At 38.7% G+C, this 21,981-nt stretch overlaps 1 protein-coding gene across 1 annotated transcript; it reads right to left on the reverse strand.

The window, feature by feature from the left end:
* Positions 1-214: 214 nt before the first annotated feature.
* Gk2 (glycerol kinase 2) lies at positions 215-1,879 on the reverse strand. The gene has a single exon (XM_013020102.1). The coding sequence runs from the start codon at positions 1,877-1,879 to the stop codon at positions 215-217; it is 1,665 nt and encodes a 554-aa protein (XP_012875556.1).
* Positions 1,880-21,981: the final 20,102 nt, after the last annotated feature.

The following is a 21,981-nucleotide window of genomic DNA, read 5'->3' on the forward strand; positions in this document are numbered from 1 at the left end:
TAGTGACCAGTGTTGAAAAATAAACCCACACCAGATGTTTCTGCAGTTTTCCTATGTATTTTCTTTATTTCAAGCCACGGGTCTCCTTGTTGGGTTCTCATAGGTCATGTAGCAAGTGGCTCATAAAATCAGTCTGCAACAGCATCATCACTTTGCGAGATTGAATGGGTGGATTCTTTTTAAAACCTCACAATTTGGGAACCCATGGATGGAATTAGTCTAATAAACCTGAGAGGTGTCTTGCTCCAATTAACATTATCATGCTGCTCACTATGAAAAAACCCAAGGGCAGACTAGAGAAAATACTGGGATCGCCACAGTCAGGAGACTGAGCTGTGACCCACCCCATTGACTTCATCACAGCTTTCTTCCATGTGCAATAACGAATTTCACTCTCTGTGGCCTGGATCTGTGGTTCGAACCGTTCCATCATGACTGCAGTCAAATCCTCAGGTTCCAGGCTCCAAACACCTACTCCTTCTGCAGCTCCTGCAGCCATGGCAGCGCCCAGTGCAGTTGTTTCAGGCATGACAGACTTAATTACTGGAATATGCAGAATATCTGCTTGTAGTTGCATGAGGATTTTATTGTTGGTCATCCCTCCGTCTACCTGCAAATGACTGAGTGGAATTCCACAGTCGCGGTTCATAGCATCCAAAATCTCTCGGGTTTGGAAACAGACCGCTTCCAGGGCAGCAAAGGCGATATGACACTTATTGGTAAACTGAGTGAGGCCACAGATGATTCCCCGCGCACTGGGTTCCCAGTAGGGCGCGTACAACCCGGAAAAGGCCGGGACGAAGTAGCAGCCGTAAGAGGTACCTGCTTCTCTAGCGAGGGTTTCAATTTCATCGGAGGTGCTTACAATTTCCAGATTGTCTCTGAGCCAACGAATCACCGCGCCGGCTATCGCGACAGACCCTTCCAGTGCGTAACACACCGGCTTGTCTTTGCCCAGTTTGTAAGCCACGGTGGTCAGAAGGCCATGCTCGGAAAAGACACGCTTTCGGCCTGTGTTGCATAGTAAGAAGCAGCCGGTTCCATACGTGTTCTTGGCTTGCCCTTCCTGGAAGCACATTTGTCCCACTAACGCGGCCGACTGGTCCCCCAGACATCCAGAGATAGGCACGCCCTCCAACACGCCACTCTTCATCTGCCCGTAGACCTCCGAAGAACTCCAGACTTTGGGGAGAATCTCCATGGGGATATCAAAAAAGTCACAGAGCTCCTTATCCCATTCCAGAGAATGGATGTTGAACAGCATGGTCCTGCTGGCGTTGGTGACATCGGTGCAGTGGACGCCGCCGTTGACTCCTCCCGTCAAACTCCAGATGAGCCACGAATCAATGGTACCAAAAAGAGCCCTGCCCTCCTCCACTGCCTTCTGGACCTTGGTCACGTTGTCTAGCAGCCAGCGAAGCTTCACGGCGCTGAAGTAAGTGCTCAGGGGCAGGCCCGTCTTGGACTTGACGAAGTTATTGTTTCCTGGGATCTTTTTACTCAGGATCTCCACCGTCGACTGGGTTCGGAGATCCAGCCACACCACGGCGTTGTAGAGAGGGTCTCCCGAGAGCTTGTCCCAGACCACGGTGGTCTCCCTCTGGTTGCTGACACCGATGGCTTTTATGTTGGAGATGTCAATATTCACTTCGACGAGTTTCTCGCAGGTCCTTGCGATGCACTCATAGACAGACTGGAGGATCTCCTTGGGGTCCTGCTCCACCCATCCTTCCTTCGGATACTCTTGTGTTAATTCCACTTGATGATGACATAGGAGCTCTGCTGTTTTTGAATTGAAAACCAGAAAGCGAGTGGAGTTGGTGCCCTGGACCACCGCCCCGACCAACGGCCCCACAGCTGCTTCCTTTGGGGCTGCCATGAAACCAATCGGTCAGCTCAGCTCTGGGACCGTTTCCCATGGGATGGCGACGTCGTTAGGGGCGGGGCGCGCAGCAGCCAATCGGAAGCGTCGGAGGGAGGCGCAGGCACCTGCTCAACGCCAGGCTGGACCACCAGGTGACCTTTACCCCTAACTGGCACCGCACCCTTCACCCACCTCGGCACGCAAGCCCCGCCCCCAGCCTCTGCAGGATGTGTGAAGGTGGTGTCAGTCAAAATGAGCCAGCCATTTACCCAGGTAATTACAGCTACCAGGGCTCATCCCTCTCTCTGCGAAGTCTTCTTTCTCCTATTCCTGTCTGCCTAGGAGAGGTCCCTCAGTCTTTCTTGCAGAAATAACATTCTTCCAACTGAACACCTGAAAAGCGTTTTGTCTCCATATTGAAGCCCTGGTTTCCCGACATGCAATTTTAATGGACTTTTTTTTTCTTCAAACCTTAGACCCTTGAAAACTATCCATCTCTTTTCTTGTGGCAAAATAAGTTTTGCTGTCCTGATATTTCTTTTAATGTTTAATTTTTTTCTGTGACGACATTCAATTAGTTCCGACCTTGTTTGTTTGTCTTCTGTACTTGATGGGTTCGTAAGTTACCTAGCTTTGTAGGTTTATAATTTAGAATCAGACAGAAGAATTCTGTTCTTTTTCCTGTCTTTCCTCTGTGAAATCACATATTTTGGAGTTGTCTCACAAACTCATTAGTACATTAGTCCTTATGATTATCTATTCTCTCTGTACTTAAATTCAGAGTTTTTTTTATTGCTATATGTTCAAGTGCACAAATCTACTGTTCTAATTTGCTGTTAATTATCTGGTGGAATTTTCATTTCACATGTTGTTTTCATTCTTACAATTTCAATTTGGGTCTTTTAAATGTCTACTTAACTTTTTGAACAAAAGGGATATAGTTACAATTACTTTTTAATGTTAACATCTATGTGAGTTCTGCTTAAATTTTGATTGGTTTTATATTTTGTGTTTCTTTCCTGCTTTGCATACCTGATACTTTTTAATTAAATACCACACTGTGTGAATTTTTCTTGGCTTGATACTGGAACCTTTATTTTCTTATGCATCTTCTTGAGTTTTGCTCAAAGATATAGAAATAGATACGAAAATAGATTGATGCTTTTGAAATTAGCTCAGATTAGTCTAGGACTAATTATCCTCCTTAGTATGAATATATTTTTCCATGTGTCTATGACAAAATGAGGCTTTTGTGTCTTAGGCCAACACTGAATACTGTAATCTCTAATCTTTACATTGCATCTTTATTCATCCTCCAGTACAAACAAGCATACACTGATCAACACTGGAATACTCACTCTGAAGAGCTCAAATTTCTCTCCTTTGTGATTCTTTTCTTCTAGTGCATTGTCCTGCATAGTCTTCTGTTATTTCAGTGGGTACTGAGTATTTGGCTCCATTTCCTCAACATAGGGTTTCCACTGGGTTCTGTTGGGTTCCAGTGGCAACTTTCTACATTAGGGCATAGACTAATCTTTTGAATTAGCTATGGAGGAGGCCCAATTAGTCCTAATCAAATCAAACAGAACAAGGCAGTAACATAAAAATTAACTATAACATGAGTTTATTGTTTTAAGTAAATCAGATTTAAGCAAACCTTTCAAGAAGTATTATAAAGTCAGAGAACATTTGAGTAGTAGAGAACAGAAGTAATCAGAAACAGATATAAATTTTCCTTATTTTGTTTCAATTTTTAAAATTCTCTCCTTTATGCTAGCTTACCACTGAGTTTCATGGAAGAAATTGCATTGATATTGTCTCAATTTTATCTCAAGTATTTGGCAGTAGTAAACATTAATCTACACATATTCATCTACCCTGTCACACCAAAATATGCAAACAAATACCTTACCCTCATTAGTTTTTGAGTCTTGAAAGTACTTCATGTAAGCAATTTGATTTTAACACAAATACTTAATTATGAAGTCACCAGTTCTGCTTATAATGAACCTATTTACATGGTAGTTTCACCAATAATATATTATAGTCATTAAATTATTAGATGATAAGTTTAGAAAATTGATCAATTCACTTCATTTTTAAAAAATTTTGTGTGGGTGGTACTTAGGCTTGAATTCAGGGTCTGGTGTTTATTCAGATGCATATTGTGCTTGTGCTGTACCATTTGAGCCATGACTCTGTCCCTACTGTTTGCTAGTAAGTTTAGAGATGAATTCTCACTGCCCTTCCTGCCAGAACTGGCTTCTATGTGTAATCCTCCTGATCTCAGTCTTTTGAATAACAAGGATTATAGATTTTATTTGCTCCATTGACTATTGATTATTGATTTTGTAATATATCCTGATGGTTTGAAGAATAGATGGGAAAATTTAATAAAGTTCTTTTAGTAAAAGGCTAATTGTGTAAGCTATCTGTAGACACAGTGGTGGTGTAAAATTTTTTGAACAACTTTTCTGTATGTTTTCACATTTTCATAATAAATGTTTAAATGTTAGTTTTCTTCATAACAAAGCAGGTGGGAAATTAAATTTTACAGATGAGATACTTATTTGGGCTTAGTTTTGGAGATGCTATCTGTGATAGGTGAACCCATTACTTTGGGCTTCTGGTGGGTGTATATTCTGGATGGTAATGGTGGCAGGTGCTTGCCATAGCAAGTTGCTCCTTTTGTGACCAGGAAACAAAAGGGAAAAGTACAGTGAGAGGGTACTATAGTCCTTCTTAAGGGCATGTTCCCAATAATGTAAGGACCTTCCTTTAGGATCTAATTCCTGTAGGCTCCACAACACTCTAGGAGCCAGATCTTAGACACATAGACTTTGAAGGCTATTCAACATCCAAACTATAGTAGTTGGCAAAGTGTAATGCAGCTGATGAGGTTGCCAAACATAGTTAATAAAAGTGTATTTCACACACATTTCTTTGTTTTGACAATTGAGAGGCAGAAGATTATTCTATCCTAGAATCTCCAAAATCAATTGGGAGATTTTGTATTAGAATAATCTAGATATGGTTCTTTTTCCCAAGACTAATTATAAATAATTTTGTCAAATTATTCTCTTATTGTAGGTATCTTCCTCTGCCTTTATAAAATTCATAGAAATTTGTAAATTTTTCAAGTGAAAAGAAACCAGGAAACCAACTGCATGTTTAATTTCTTGTCTTTTAACCAAAATGTTCAGATATCTGATACGTTCATTCCTTTTTTCATCTTAAGAATAGGAATTAGTGGGATAGTTCATAATTCCCTGAGTTGGGACTTCTTTTAGTCTTGAATTGAACAATACATAACCTGACAGTAAGGTATTCATTAATATAAGTTTGTGGCTAGGATATGTGAATGTTTTAGACTGTGTCATAACCAATGTATCATCACAGTTGGTAATCTTCAAAACACTGATGCATTTTTCTACATGCTGTTCCCAAATGTGCTCGACCAGCTGTTGAGAGCCATGCCATCCAATTGCCTAGAAGACCTCTTCTTGGACCACAAATCCCCTAACATACTATCCCTCTTTGTTCTAATGAAGAATGGAAAGATTAAAGCAAGCTACCGTGGTTTATTACTCATGTTTTCTCTGTTAAGCATGGGCTGTGGGAGTCAACGTACCCACATTAAGAGGCCTTGGCATTCATTCTAGGTAAGCACTCACGACAGACCAGCCAATGAGCTTAACAGTCACAAGTCTGAAAGTGATTTTATAAATGTTAGAATCTTTGGGGCTGTGTGTGTGTGTGCACGCGCGTTTGTATATGTGCATTCTTTGTGATTTCCCGGTGAAAATTGCCCTGACACCAATCTCAATGTTAATGTATTCCTGCTTACATTTGACTTTGGAATATGTTACAGCTAATTATCATTACACAGGATGAAAGATCAGAGGCCTGAGTGAGGGGCTTGAGTTTAGGAACAAAGGGAGGCCGATTCAGCTTCTTGGCTCTAGGCCCAATGATTGTAATCGAACATCTTGAAACTGGTAGGATCTTTGCGTTTTATTTATTTATTTGTTTGTTTGTTGATTTTCCTCCCTTACTTTTTGAAAGTGGATGTAGGGGGAAATGGGGGTTAAGGGTTTGAAGGGGCTGAAATTTCCCCTTGAACATGATGTCAATATGTTGGCATGTCTCCTTTTATTAAGATGCCATCCAACTGATAACAAGTCCTGCTGTGTTTTACCAACATAAAAAATTAGACTGGAGACCGAGGAGCGGCAGGTGGCTTTTGGCACCAAGAAATAATCACACTTGATGTGGAAAGTAAAGTAAAAGGAGCCATCTGTTCACTGCAGGAGGACGTGAAAAATCACATTAACATATTGTCACTAACATCATGAAATACACAGTTAATAATAAATTTAGTTATCATGGCAAGTCGCATTGGATAGTTACCCTGAAAATGCAGAATGTAAAAGATGCTCATTCTTGCCTGCCCCCATCTTAATTTTTTGAGAGAAGAAAAAAAATCCAAGTGTTAAACTTTCTGTTTGACTGTGTGTGTGTGTGTGCATGCACATGTATGTATGTGCACACACATGGGTATATGTGTATGTGATGTGATTGCAAACAGGAAGTGTTTCATTTTAAAGCCTGGCTGTGGTTCATTGTTGCTGTTTAGGTGATTAAAATAGTTTCTGATACAGATGGAATGAAACATTTCTTTCTCTCTGTCTGCCATGTTACTCTATAAATTTTACCTGCATTAAAAAAGATACAAGGGAATGAAAGGTTTTGATGATATTTGTTGCACAAAGAACCGGAAACACACTCTGCAAAGGGTCTGGACGGTAGATCACTCACATAAGAGCATCAGAGTTTGTGGCCTTTTTTGATGGGTATCTGAATTGGCCATTTCTCTGTAAAATATTCTTACACAGTGTTTTCCTAGTAGACTTTGTGTGAAATACCTGTGCATACTGTGTGTTAAAGCAACATGATAGGAAACATTTCTTACACTTTTTGTATGCATGTGTTCTTTGCATAGGTTAACTAAATAAAGACGCTACAGAGTGTAGAGGCCAAAAGGTGCTTGGAAACATGAGGTTTTGTTACTCAGTCACAATGGAATCATATTTAAATAACCTTTGCTGCCACAGTATACTCTTTAGCTTCTTGAAGTCACTGTTTATTATTGCTGAAAAAATGTGAGTAAAAAAACATTAATTCTATTTTTGTTATCAAGATCTCAGAATGGTAATAAAAATCAGAAAATTCCATTTTATATTGTTTAGAAATGCTAATAAGAATGATACAAGTTCTGCTAGATGTTGACTCATTCCTGTAATACTGGCTACTCAGGAGACTGGAATCCAGAAGATGGAAGGTCAATGTTGGCCCAGCCAGATGCTGTCTTCAAAACCCTCCAGCAAAAAAGCAGGGATCAAGTTAGAGAGCACCAGCCAAGTAAGCAAATGAATCAAGCATCTAGCTGTTAGTTCAAATCCTGGTACTGCCAAAATCAGAAAAGAATGATACAAGGTCTGTGCTTCTACAATGGTGAACACTTACATCTATTTTCTATTCTACTGTTCTGGACATGCTAAATTTCTCCAATAGTCTTAGACCATGGCCAGTTCAAACTTCCAAATATTCTTCCTTCTCTCCATGTCATTTTTCACAAAGTAACTTCAACTCATTTTCCTTCCTCGTGGAAGCTTTTTCCTTTCACCTGAGCCCTTAGTGGTAGTTCAGTTATTTTGCTGTAGTCTCCTCTACTCCTTCCTCTTTATAACATTCATCATATTTGAGTTCATTGCTCACTGTATACCATCTCTGTTGGACTGGAAATCCTAGGAAGGCAACTGCTTGTCCTCTTTCCCCATAACTATGACTGACAGTTGACCATCCCAACAGTGAGGTACTATTCATTTTAAGGGAAGCCAGAATGGGTCTTTGACACTTGCAGCATCATCCAGCCTACCTGAACCTTTCAGTAAACTTAAGAGGATTGTTCCCAAGGTTAATTTTTTGTATTGGAGGTATAACTAGCCCACGACACTGTTTGAGGTTCCTGAGGAGCAATTTGAATTTTCAAGGGGTAACCTAGGATGGATATCAGTACATTGTATAGCTCTTCCAAGAACGAAAAAAATCTATTCTCAAAAAGGTGAACAAGATACTTGCTAAAACGTTGGTTGCTCCTTGGGCATGTTTTCACTTTATAGTGAATATCCTGTAATATGTGTTAATTTGTTTCATATACTCATATTCATTTAAAGACCAAATCTATTTAACAATTTCTCATCCAGGATGTTCTGAATGTATTAAAGCAGCTAATTCAGACCTGGATGCACTATTTTTCAGAAGACTAGAGCTTATCATTTCGCCAATGTGTTTTCAGCTTGAAGAAACATGAGTTCTATTTTGCTGAGTAGACAAACTGATTGTTATGTTGCTCATGCTCTCTCTCCCTATATATGTTTGTTGTTATAATACTAAAGATGGGAAGAGTTGGCAAAATTATTCAGTTTGAAGTGATGGAATGAATTATTATTGTCACCTTAAAAGTATTGCACAACCTGCTATTTTAATAATCACATAGATTACATAGAAGTGTATTGAAAACTTGTGTGTATAATATATTATTAATAATATCTTAATACTAGAATTTATACATGTAGTCACATTGTCTTATAAGCTAAAAAAATTATATGGCAAAATGTAGCCATCAGGAATGAAAAGTGTGTGATAATTATCTAAATATGTGGATAAAATTAGGTAGTCATCCTGTTTAATGATACTCAATTATACTCTAAAGGAAGTTGCCAAATGTTTTGTGACTCAGGTTGGAAATCCTTTACCACGATGAATGAAAATCACCTCAGATCCTTAGAGACAATTGTATTAACTGACAAGCATTTTAAGAATTGACAGCCTTCTTTACCCAGTAGATATTTCATTCCCTGCATGCTGGGCATCTTTGCAGTTGTTGAAAAAGCCAGGCAGATGGGCACTCCAGTCAGCCTGAGGGGACAGAAATAACATACTTCAGAGCACTAGGTGCCCTGAGATTCCTCCTTTTCATCAGATGGGCCTAGACCACAGAAGCCAGCAATTCAATGATATCCTAGTGGGTCTTGCAGGTGGCCACCATTGAAGTTCCTGGTAGACTTCCTGCTGGCTCCTCTTTTCATGGAGCATTGGAAGTGTAATTCTTTCACTATGACAGCAAGGCTTTGACATAAAATCACATATTAGACAAAATGATGGTTTGTCAATGTGAAAAACATTCAGAGGTTTGATGCTGATGAGTAATCCTAGTATTTTGTTTCTGCTTCTCTCTGTGTGCGTCTCTCTCTTTCCCTTTGTCTCTGTCTGTCTCTCTTTCCTCCCCCTCCCCCACCTTCCTGGTAAGACCAGGGTTTGAACTCACAGCTGCATGCTCACTTGACTTGCTTGCTTAGCTGTTCTTTTCAGGCTTATTTATTTATTTTGGAGATGGAATCTTTTGGATTTTTCTGCCTGGTCTGGCCTTACACTATAATCCTCTAGATTTCAGTTTTTCTGAATAGCTAGGATTACAATAGTGAGCCACTGCCATCTGGCTCTTTTTTATTGTTGTTTATTTCTACATAGCATCAATAATTTCCTATGTCTTCACCATTCACTTTCTTCTGAAGTTTTGAGGGAGGCCTGTGGTATCTCTTCCTTTACTATTATCAATTTCTTTTTAGGATCAGGTGTTCATTTTTATTCTGATTAAAGTGTACACTAAGTAAAGAGTGATTGATGTATTCATTTTACATTCTCAATAGTGCTTTATTACATAGAAGATAATCTATACTATTGCTCTTCTTTTTCCCTTCTTCTTTTTATTAAAGAAATATTTACTTAGCATTGGTTATTTAATGGATGCTTAGCTTACTTCTGGATTATATTGTGAATTAGAAAGACACAGTCCTTGCTCTGGTGAGGTCCCAGTGGGTAAATCAGATACAGAATGAAGACATAAAGGTAAACTGATAGCAAACTAAGTGTTAGAAAGGAAATAGTCATTAAGCCTGAGCCTAACTGCTACTAGAGAGTTGGTAGCATTTCCTGTTCTTGCTATTGTTTTTCTCTTGTTTTAGATGTCTTCTCTTCCATGTCAAATATTTAAAGTCTCTTCTTTCAGTTGGGTATATGTCCAGATAATAAAGATTAGAAAGGCTGACTGCCATTATTATTTTTTTTATCAATGCACCTCTCCTAAGGGTATATACAGATTGCTCCACAGTTAAAGAGAAGCTGTGGCTTTTCAGTGACCAGGGGCAGTACTATGCTTTGCTGTGAACCATACACTCCACAGATTACATAAAGAGCAATTCTGATTAACTCAGAATGTGGAAGATGCAGTTTGCGAAGATGGAAAGTTCCCTCTGAGGCTTCATCACTAGCCCACAGATAACCTTTTTTGCTCTTTTGCTTTCACATTATCTTTCTCTTCTGTGATCCTACATCCAGGTCTTAATCTGTCTTTCATTATAAGAACAACAGTCATATTGGATTAAGACCACCTGCATAATTTTATTTTACCCTAATTACCTCTTATAAGTCTTCACTCCAAATAGTCATATTTAAAGTACTTTAAAATATTACTTTTTATCCAAAGCAAACTAATTTGTGACCATCCCTCTAATTCATACTGCAAAAGTCATTTTTACTTAATCATCAGAGTCAACATGTACCTCAGAAAATAAAATTCCTTCAGTTATTTGCAAGAGAATTGAAAGGAAAGAACTGATTTCTCAAGCAATAGAAAGCTGCAAATGCAACACGAGCTGGTGAAGTGACCAAGGATGGAACATTACAAAAGAACAAACATTTTATGATCTTGGAGTAAAGGCTGTAGTAGGAGCAGAGACAGGACTGGGATTGATCTGGTAGGAGATGGATGGCATAGGCCTTTCTAGAGACCTTGGGAATGCTGCAGGAAAGAACCGCTGCTCCAGAAAGAGAGGAGGAAGAGCACCTTGGCATGTCTGTTCTTCCTACTCCTTCCCTGGTGTTGCTAATAATGGCTAAGCCCAGACACGAGCCAGCTGAGGCAGGGGCTTACGATGGCTCACGTCCTGTGTTACAGATGGAATGGGAAAAGGATGAGGAGTGACTCTGAGGGCAAACAAAACCAAGGCTAGCAGAAGTATGACAGGAAAGAGACTATTCTGAAGTGATTCAAAATCACTCTTCAAGTAAATGAACAGTTATTTAACATTTATATTTATGGTTAGCGACTGTTATATAAATCTACCCATAACTGGGCAAACCAGACTTAACTTTATCTTTGTAATTACTTTAAAAACAGTTCTCCTCTTTTTTGCTTGGAAGATCTATTCTCCCTCCTACCCCACAATCTGTGCATTTCTCAATTCCAAATCTTGATTAAAGCCTTGCTTGAGTGCTCCTTGAAGTTGCTGAAGTTTTCTCTCTCTCTCTTTCTTCTGAATCTCCAATACATTCTGTATATACTAGCTTCGAGGCAGACTTAAAATTAGCAACAGTAGTTATATTTATATACACAGGTATAGAACTGTGTGGCTGAGACCTTCCCATTTCAGTTTTTAACACTGTAGCTTGTACATGTTTGCAGTTTAATAAATATGTACCTTAAATAATTATGTATAAGAACATTTACAATGTTGACATTAATGCAAATCAATGTTTCTAATCTTCTTTACCCTTCCTACCAGTTTTTTTTTTTTTTTACCATTTTACCATCTTTTATCATATGAATAACAAGCTAAAAAAATAAGGAATCTTTCCCCTCCTTTGGGTTCCTTTATTTACTTGAATAACAGTTTATCTTCTGTACTGCATTTTTATTAATTTGTTGCAAAAGAGATTTCACTTTGACGTATCCATATCTGCACACAGTGTACTTTGATGAGGCTTCCCGTCTCCATCAGTCTCCCTCATGACCTTTGCCCCCTTTCGAAAACAAGGCCCAACAACCTTCATTGTTCCTTTTTCACATATGTACATAAATTACTTAAACCATATCCACCCACTTTCTCCTTCTCCATCTACTCTCTCCCTTCCCACTATACTCACCCCTCAGAGAGAACACATTTCACCTTCCTAACAACCGCTTTTGTTTAAGTACAGGTTAATTGTCTAAAGATGCTTCACTGTGGGATTTCACACATTCATATGCCATGTACTATACTTCAATCAGATTTATCCTCTTGCCTACTCATCTTTGTCAACCCAGCCCCTTAATTCCCTTTACTCAACAGCTTCCAGTGAGGTTTTGTTTTTGTGTGTTTGCTTTTTTGAGTCATCTCCATTGATAGATGTAATGTATTTTGGTGCTGTTAACACTCTGTCATACTTTCTTACCACCTCTTCCCTTTTTAAGTATGTTTTTTATTATAAAAATACTGTACAGAGAGGTCTTCCTCCTTTTCCTTTCTTACTGAAAACTACCATTGTCAAGAGCTTTCACAAAGGTTTTTTGTTTGGCTCCATGGAGATTAGCATTATTATAACTTCTCTATGTCCTCATAACCTAATACATTCTTTCTTGCCTCTCTGTTTCATAGCTGGCCTGATTCTCAAGATTTTGTATGTAAACTGTACCTCCACTGGCTATCACAGTCTGGTTATATTCAAGAAATCAGAAACTTTTTTTTAGGCCAGTTTTCTTTCAGGAAGAAAGTTTTGGTTAGAAATGTGGTTGGGGTTGATCAGAGGTATATGGATGCTGTGTAGAACCACAGAACTGAAGGAGATCCTCTTGAATGGATATAGGAGAGAGAGGTCTACAAAGTGAATCTTGGAATTCATTATGGCTAGGTGAAGGAAGAGAGAAAGAACCATGACGTTTCAAAAGTTAGAGGAAAAGAAAAGAATATGCTGTTTTGGAAGCTTGATTAAAGAATATATCATGTACTTTGTCTACATTATGGATGCAGAGATCAAGGAAGATAAATAAAATAATATGCAGTTTTTAAACCCAGAATTTTTTCATTTAACATCATAATCAATGTTATGGTATCACCTGTCAATCAATACAATTACTACAAGCCTTTCCTATTAAAAAATGAGAAAATCAGGGGCCCATAACTCCCATTTCTTCTTTATTTCTCCCTACTTTAATCTTCTTATGATAAAATATATTATTGATGAAACACACAAAAAAGAAGAAATCAGAATAACATCTCAAATAACCTTCAAAGATTCTTGTATTGAAGAATCTCAATACAGTGATGTTTGGGGTCAGGGGGTGGAGGGAGGACTGTATTTTTCCCTTGGTCCCTTCTTGTCTGTCTTGTCATTCTTAATGGTTTTCTTTCTGAAAAGGTGAGCCACTTTTCTTTGTCACAACCTTCTAACTTAAGCTTCTCTCACCGGCCCTCAAACAATAGTGCCATGTGATCATGGACTGAAAGCTCAGAAACTATGAGCCAGAATCAATATCTGCCCTCCTGAAGGGTGATTTTCTCAGATATTTGTCATAGGGGTGAAAAGCTGACTAACATAATAGTTTCTGATTTCATAGTTTGTTAGTAATGCTTAGAGACATTCCACAACAAATTTTAAAACAGAGTGGTTAATTGCTTGAAAAGCTAGCTTCAAAAAGTAACCACAATACAATCTTGGTAGACAAAATTTATTTTCCAAAGTTGGCAAGAGAAATAATGACAATCCTGTACTGCTTTAAAGAGTGACTTGATAGATAGATAGATAGATAGATAGATAGATAGATAGATAGATAGATAGATGTAAATGTTGGGTATTTGCAGAACATCTGGTCAGAGAAGGTAGCAGTTTTCTTAGCAATATATTTTAATTGGTATTTTGATAAAGCTAGAAAATATCAATCCTAATGTTTATTCAAAATTCTATTTATAAAAAAGAAATTTTATTCCTATTTCCCCTGAGGCTTTAGTTTTCCTCGCTTGAAACCAAAATTACTGCTGGTTGCCAGTGGCTGATGCCTGGAATCCTAGCTACTCAGGAGGCTAAGATCTCAGGATTGCAGTCAAAGCCAGCCTGGGTAGGAAAGTGTGAGATTTGCATCACCAATTAACCAGAAGTGGAGCTGTGGCTCAAGTGCTAGAGTGTTATCTTTGAGCAAGGATGGCACACACACAGACACACAAACACTTTTGATATTAAAAATCTGTTTAATTATTATAAAACAGTGCTTTTAAATATCTTACTTCCTTTCTAAAACCTCCCAGTATCAAGAGCTTACTTATTTATTCACAAAGGATTGTTATTTGCCTCCACAGAGACGGATATTATTGGACTTTCTCCATGTTTGAATAATTTAATACATCCATTCTTGCTTGAATCTCATTTCTGGGTATCTGAATTATATCTTTACCATCCATCTTTATCAGCTTGGATCTATTCAGGACAGCATACTAGATATATAAAATACCTGAGTTTTAATATGGAGAATTAATGACATGCAATGGCTGAGCCAGGAAGCTAAAAGGATGATGAGACAGCTCAGACGCGAACACTTCATTACCTTTCTCCATTGCTTCAAGAGAAGTACTGGTCTATGGTATTCCCATAGTCCAGAAGTCAAAGGCCAAAGAAGTTGGGCCAAACTAACGTTAGGCCAAGCTAGATGGTAACAGTTGCTTGGTACAACTGGTGTAATGAATGAAGGATATGTGCAGAAAATATTGGATGTGACACAGCTGCTTCCAGAGAGACCACTCAAAGCACAACAAGAAAGGGAAAAGAGATCTAGCTTTTTTTTTTTTTACAACTAAATCCATCAGAAAAAAAGAAATCATACCAACTTTTTATCCTATGGTGCTGAGGTTTGAACTCTGGGCCTTGAACTCTGGATGCTAGGCAGGCACTTAAAACTGGAGCCATGTCCCCATTCCTTTTGGCTTTTGATTTTTTTTGGGGGGACAGGATATCATATTTTTGCCTGGGACAGGCTAGACCATGCTCTTCTTCTGTACACTTGTCACCTTGCTGGGATTACAGGTGTGGCTTCTACCTACCTGTTGCTTAAGATGAGCTCTTGCTAAAGGAATGGTGGGCTGGCCTCAAACGGATTCTCTGGATCTCTGCTTCCTGAGTAGCTAGGATTGTAGGTATGAATCATTGAGCCTGATCACATTTATAAAAAAAATATTTTTATTGTAAAGGTGATGTACAGAGGGGTAACAGTTATGTAAGGTAGTGAGTACATTTCTTTTGGAAAACTGTCGCTTCTTCCCTTGTTTCCTCCCAGTTATGTAATACAAGCTATGAAGGTATTGGAGGACTGAAATCAAAACAACATGCCCTTTGCTACCAGAACTAAGGGAAAAATTTCAGAATGTGGGAATGTAGATACTTGCAGTGGCTGTGGGAAAATAGAATCCATTCCTGTAGAGAGCTGCGTGCAGCCGCACCTGGAAGATGGCGCCGGCTTCCGCCCTCCGCCTTCCCGATGGCGATGGCGAGTGCTCTCTGTGGTAAACAACTCCTTATATGGCTAAGGCAAAGAATCTGGCTTGCTTCCACGCACCTGAACCTATTGGTGGTTCCCACGTGGCGTATCAGGGTTGGCTACCCAGCGGGTACTTAAGGCTGTGGGGAATTCTCCCCCGGGGTTGGGGTCAGAAGATTGCTCAAAGGTCCTGAATAAACTGCAGAGAGAAGAGTTCGGTGTCGGGTCTTCCTTGCTGGTCAAGGCGGTAGCGACACATTCCTTTGAAGAGGCTGCTACTATAACCCCAGGAACTTAGAAGAAGCTCTCTGTGGGCTGGCAGGCAGATCTTTAAGCTGGGCTTAGCCAGCTTGTGCTAAATGCTTCATGGAGCTATACTAAAATTGCTTCTGGAAGTGTGGAAAAAAAGACTCAGTTACTACCTGAAGTAAATACCACTTTGGGAAGGAAAGCACATGGCTATGGTAATATTAGCCCAAACAGAAAGCCAATGGGAAGAATTTACCTCTCTCCCTTCTCCCAATTTCCCAGTTTCGCCTATTGCTCCCTATCTAGGAAGTCTAGCAGAGGCATTTGGCCATAAAGAAATGGAGTTTGTAGAGTAACAACTTTTGCATAACACAGCAGAATAAAAAAGGGTGAGTTTGAGTCCAAGAAATCATAGTTTAGTTATAAGACATTTTACTATCCCTCTCTATCATCCATCAGTGTCTCTCATTGATTGGATCTGCAGCCAGTGGGGGTAAGGAACCTAAACAATTTCCTCCAAAGCAAAGACTATACAGGAAGTGACTTGAAGACACTAGGCAAATGCCTGGCCTCCAAAAATTCTTTATTGTAACCCTTGTTCAAAGGTGTGATCCATCTTCCATGCTGAACACACAGAGGTCAGCGTACGGTGGCTAAATCAAATCTATCACTTTGAAACGAAAGTATAGAAGGATAAGAATACTGCTCACATTTTTTTAATAATTGCAAAAAAATCAAAAAAGGAAAGCATATTTATGATACATACAATTATATCAAATTATTTTTTCAGTGTCTATAAAGTTTTAGGGGAACAGTCTTTTTTTTTTTTTTTTGGTCCGGTCATGGGGCCTGAACTCTGGGCCTGGGTGCTGTCCCTCAGCTCTTCAGCTCAAGGCTAGCACTCTACCACTTGAGCCACAGCACCACTTCCATTTTCTTTTTTTGCTTATGTGGTGCTGAGGAATCGAACCCAGGGCCTCAGGCATGCAAGGCAAGCGCTTTAACCACTGAGCCACCTTCCCAACCCTAGGGGAACAGTCTTATGCTTGTTAACTTACATATTGGCTGTTTTGGCATTATAAGATAGAGCTGACTAAACTCAATAGAGACCTTAGGGAAGACACAGCTTCTAATAATTATTGTCTGCTTGTTACCAAAAAGATTTCTCCCTTCATTCTTTATACCCATGAAATTTAGCCCTGGTGATAGAAATACACCCATATTCATTACTTTCCCTTTTCAAGGCCACCTGTCACTGATCTACTTGAACTGAGGCCATCTCCTTCTTCCTTTTCCTTGGACATAAGCATCATTAACATTTTGCCCCTTTTTCTTTAAGTTGAAGCTATGGACTATGTTCTATTCCTTCATCAACAAAATTGGGGAACAAAGTAACTCTTCTCCCTTAACTCCAGTTCAGGGAGTTCTAAATCTGAAACATTTTTTTTTTCTTGCTGCTCTCCTTAGTTGATATTTGCATATAATTTATCAGGTAAAGTGCTAAGGGCTGTGCTGATGTTTACAAAGATAAGGAAGTCACAAATTTATCTTTCAGATTCACATGGTTAAGAAGGAACAATGTTGCAGAGAGCTGACTACCTGTTAAGTAAGCTTGGGCAAGATAGAAATGAAAGTCAGAATAGCAGTGATGACACTGGAAAGAAAGAATTCACAGATTGCTTCTATGCTATTTTGCTGAAAACTTGAAGAGCTAACCTACATATTATTTTACTTGCTATTAACTTGATTCAAAATTATGTCAGGTATTAGTGACTCACACCTGTAATTGTAGCTACTCAGGAACCTGAGATCTGAGGATTGTGGTTTGAGGCCAACCTAGGCAGAAAAGTCTGACAAGACTAAAATTAACCACAGAAGCAGAGATTTGGCTCAAGTGGTAGAGCATTAGTCTCAAGTGAAAATGTTAAGGGAAAGTACCTAATTCCTGAGCCCGACTACCAGCAATGGCACCAAAACACTTTACAATTTTTAACATTACAAATAAAGCCTTAGTACAAATATGACTTTGTGTTATATAACTCTGGACCCAGGGTTCAACTAATTGCATCCTTGATCTAATTTCCTTACCTCCAACTTCACAAACCTATGCTTAACATTTGTTTACAAATCTTCAGAATACCTTAATTTAAAATATTTTCCTCCAAGAATAAAGAACAAAAAGAAATAAAAACACAGCCAGTGTTGTTTGCTTATGCCTGTAATCCTAGCCCCTCAGTAGGCTGAGATCTAAGGAGGGAAGTTGGAAGCCAGTCCTGGCAGAAAAGTCCTTGATTCTTTTTTTTTTTTTTTTTGGGTCCGGTTGTGGGGCCTGAACTCTGGGCCTGGGCGCTGTCCCTCAGCTCTTCAGCTCAAGGCTAGCACTCTACCACTTGAGCCACAGCGCCACTTCTGGCTTTTTTCTTTTTGTTTATGTGGTGCTGAGGAATCGAACCCAGGGGCTCATGCATTGCAAGGCAAGCGCTCTACCACTGAGCCATCTTCCCAGCCCCAAGTCCTTGATTCTTATCTCCAATTAACCACCAGAAAACTGGAAGTGGTGCTGTGGTTCAAAGTGGTAGAGCACTAGCCTTGAGTGAAAATGCCCAGGGACAGTAGCTAAGCAATGAGTTCAAGCCACATGACTGACCAAAATAAATAATAAAAAATAAAATAAAAAACATAAACATGACAGAATGAAAAAATATGATGCCTGATAGTAGAAATGGTGCCTGGATTAATTAAAAACTTTGGAATTATAATCTAATATTATGAAATTTGTAATGTAGTCATGATTATCTCCATGTTTGGAAAGAACTATTGAACACTCGCATTTGTGAGATTTGCTATGTTCTTAATTTTGTTTTGACTAGGTCTCACATGTCCATAAAGCAGAAAAAGAAAAAAAGAAGAGAAAATATAATAAGGTGTAAAATTCATCACTGTCTCCATTCTTAGGAAATGCATCCTATGCAAAAGGTTGAAGAGTTAACCTGAGCTCACTTTCATTTTTCTTTTCTCTTTGCTTTCTTCTTTCTTCCTTCCATCCTTCCTTCCTTCCTTTCTTTCTTTCTTCCTTTCTTTCCTTCTTCCTTCCTTCCTTCCTTCCTCCCACCCTCCCTCCCTCTCTCTCTTTCTTTCTCTCCTTCCTTCCTTCCTTCCTTCCTTCCTTCCTTCCTTTCTTTCTTTCTTTCTTTCTTTCTTTCTTTCTTTCTTTCTTTCTTTCTTTCTCTCTTTCTCTCTCTCTCTCTCTTTCTTTCTTTAATTCTTTCTTTCGTTGGCGTGGGGCCTGAACTCAGGTTCTGGGCTCTGTCCTTCAGCTTCTTTTGCTCAAGACTAGGGCTCTACTGCTTTGAGCCATAGTGTCACTTCTGGTTTTCTGATGGTTAATTGAAGATAAGAATCTCAAGGACTTTCCTGCCCAGGCTGACCTTGAACTTCGAACCTCAATCTTAGCCTCCTGACAAGCTAGGATTACAGGTATGAGCCACGGTGCCTGGCCTAAGCTCACTCTTAATGCTTGCTAAGGTCTTCTTCCTTGGCTCTATTCTCTTCCTGATAGCTGTTATAGGTAACTCTCAGCCAATTATAGCCAAGGAACAGATGTCTTCAAAGGAACTGAACTGAATGAGTCATTGGTCAGGAGAACAGACAGAGGACTTGTGCCCCCCCCCCCATATTTCAGATAGAAGTTAGAATAAAGAGGAGAAAGAATTGTTACCTGAGTTTCAGAAATCAAGTTTTTCCTCCATGCTTTAGAGAGCCATTTCAAGCTGTTGACTCTACTAAATTTGATTCTAACCTTCCAGGTTGTTCTAATGTATGTTTAACAAGGTGAGATGGGATCGATTATATTTTTGTAAATTTAAAGAAGAGATAATTTTCAGATCTATATATATTTTACACTGTATAGGCTTTGAGGGGCTTGGGATAAACGTCAGATTCTTTTATTTAATCTTATTTCCTTATCATCCTTTCTAGCTAAGTGTATTATATAATTTTAGAGACTCATTCTTGTGGTATCTAGCCCAAAGAACATTCAACAAATAATTCTTTTTTTTCTTTTTTATTGTGAACAAACTGTACAGAAGGGTTACAATTACATGGGCAAGATAATGAGTACATTTCTTATCAAGCATTGTAGCCTCCTCCTTTGTGTACCCTTCACATCCCTTCCCAGCTTCCCCTCGCCCCCTCACCCAATCCTCCCCCCAAGTTGTAAAGTTCATTTTCGCATGACAACTTGTACTTCTCATTGTTGCAACGGGTCCACCTGTATCTTTATTTAAACGACTTGTTTTTCCCCTTCCCCTCCACAAATTATACCGACATCAAATATAGTGAAAGTAGGGGTTATACTGTGGGGCAGTCAACAAATAATTCTTAAAAACCAGATTAACATAACAACATAGAATGTTGTTCTGTGTCTGGTACCATTCTAAATACTTTATACATATTATTTCCAGCAACATTATAAAGGTAATACCATTATCAATTCCCATATTTTAAATTAGGAAAAGACATTAAATTATGTGTACAGGGCCATACAATTGGTGATTCATGGATGCTTCATTGATATCTAAGATAACTGACTCCTGAATTTATATTCTTAATGATTAGACTAAATGGCCTCTCTGAAAATATTTAATAAACACTGACTGGATTAATTAATAGTAATACATTTCTATGTTATCAGTAAGCAGCTAACATGCTATTGATCAGAGCAACTAAAAGTATAGACACCTTTGTTAACTTACAATGAACTAGTTATACTCCTCAAAACACAATTGAGAAAAATAAATGAGAGGATTTTAATCTATTAGAAGATATTTATTTCTGATTTTTCCTACATATTTGTGAGAGCACTAATTTTTGCTTTCCTATCCTGTCTCCTCTTTCTATAATGATAGTTCCAGACTTTTCTATCAACAGTTTCATTTTTAAAATTATTTGGGAAAGACTGTGTCTTTTCTATAGCCTGTGAACCAAATTTTTAGCCATAGACTAGATTAACTCTATGCCTTGTGTCTCTCAGGCCCCAAAGATTATTACTGGCCATACAATATCTTTAAAAGATAAAATAAAATGGGCTGGGTGCTGATCGCTCAGACCTGTAATCTTAGTTACTTAGGTGGCTGAAATCTGAGAGTTGTGATTCAAACCCATTCTGGGCAGGAAAGTCCTTCAGATCCTTATGTCCCTCCAATTTACCAGCAAAAACAAGTGGAGCTGTGGCTCAAGTGACAGAGCACTAGCTTTGCGCAAAACAGCTCAGGGTCAGTGCCCAGACTCTGAATTGAAGTCCTGGTACAGGTGCACATACATGTGCACACACATACACACACACACACACACACAGATGATAGTGGTCTTTTGTAGTTGTATATTAGCTAGTTCAGTGGTGAATTTGACTCTTATTTTCATTGTGTGATGGCTCTCTTGGCCCTCATTAAGTAGTTTACTTGCTGCATAGACTGATACATTAGTTTCTAGGCTCCTTGTGTGGTCCTTCATTTTTAGTAGAATCATATTTACTGACCAGAATATCTGGCTACCACTTTCCATTTTTATTCAATTTCTTCTTTCTGCACAGGTGAACTTATCTAGGAGAGACTGATATTAAGTTATCACCAGTCTTTGCTTTTTTGTGTAGTTTTAATGGAGATTTTGCTAAATCTACACAGTTAACTTCATTTTTCTCCTCAATCTATGTACTCTTTGCCTGGCTCCCTGCCCACTTTTTAAATTTTCATCTTTGACACTAGAATGCCTGATTTTAGTCTTGCTTCTTAGAGCATGAGCTTGTTTGTTGGCGCTGAGTCTAATCCATTTTGTGAGATTCATTTAGGTCTTATTTTATCTGACCCTCATAGATTGGGTGTCTGTTATATTGATCTTATTATAGGCACTAAAAATGATAGTTTGATCTTTATTTAAACTAATCAATGTAAACAAACACGACCTAAGGGCAGAAGACTCCTTTTTTGCATGAAAGATGACTTTTAGATCTGTATTTTAACAATAATTACTCCCCAGCTTCAAAGACTTTGAGATAAAATTTTATTTTTCTCAAATCTTAGTAGCAAGTCACTTATATGAGAGATAATCTTTCACTTGCCAATTATTTATGGAATGGCTATTATGTGTTCAGCTCCGGGTTGGGTATGGGGCCTGCTTCCAGGGGATAAACTGCAATACTTGCTAGATGGTCATTCCTTGATTTTCATATTGCCTGCGTTTTTTTTAGTTGAAAGTTATGATTTTTCTAGGACATGTGTGTGTGTATGGGTTGATTCTCATTTCAACAATCAGTTTAACTTGGATCCTCGAGTTCACATTGAGCAGGGCAGTAAGAGTAAGATTTCAAAAACTGATCTCCATCTTCTTCCACTATCAATAGTGAAGATTAGAAACAAAAATACCAACACTCCTAAGGAAAGGCATTAAACCTCAGAGCTCATTTGAA

Source organism: Dipodomys ordii, unplaced genomic scaffold (genome assembly GCF_000151885.1).
Source record: "Dipodomys ordii isolate 6190 unplaced genomic scaffold, Dord_2.0 Scaffold49, whole genome shotgun sequence".
Classification (NCBI taxonomy): Eukaryota; Metazoa; Chordata; class Mammalia; order Rodentia; family Heteromyidae; genus Dipodomys; species Dipodomys ordii.

Coding starts and splice junctions, on each gene's coding strand:
- Gk2 (XM_013020102.1), bottom strand. CDS start 1,879: ATGGCAGCCCCAAAGGAAGCAGCTGTGGGGCCGTTGGTCGGGGCGGTG.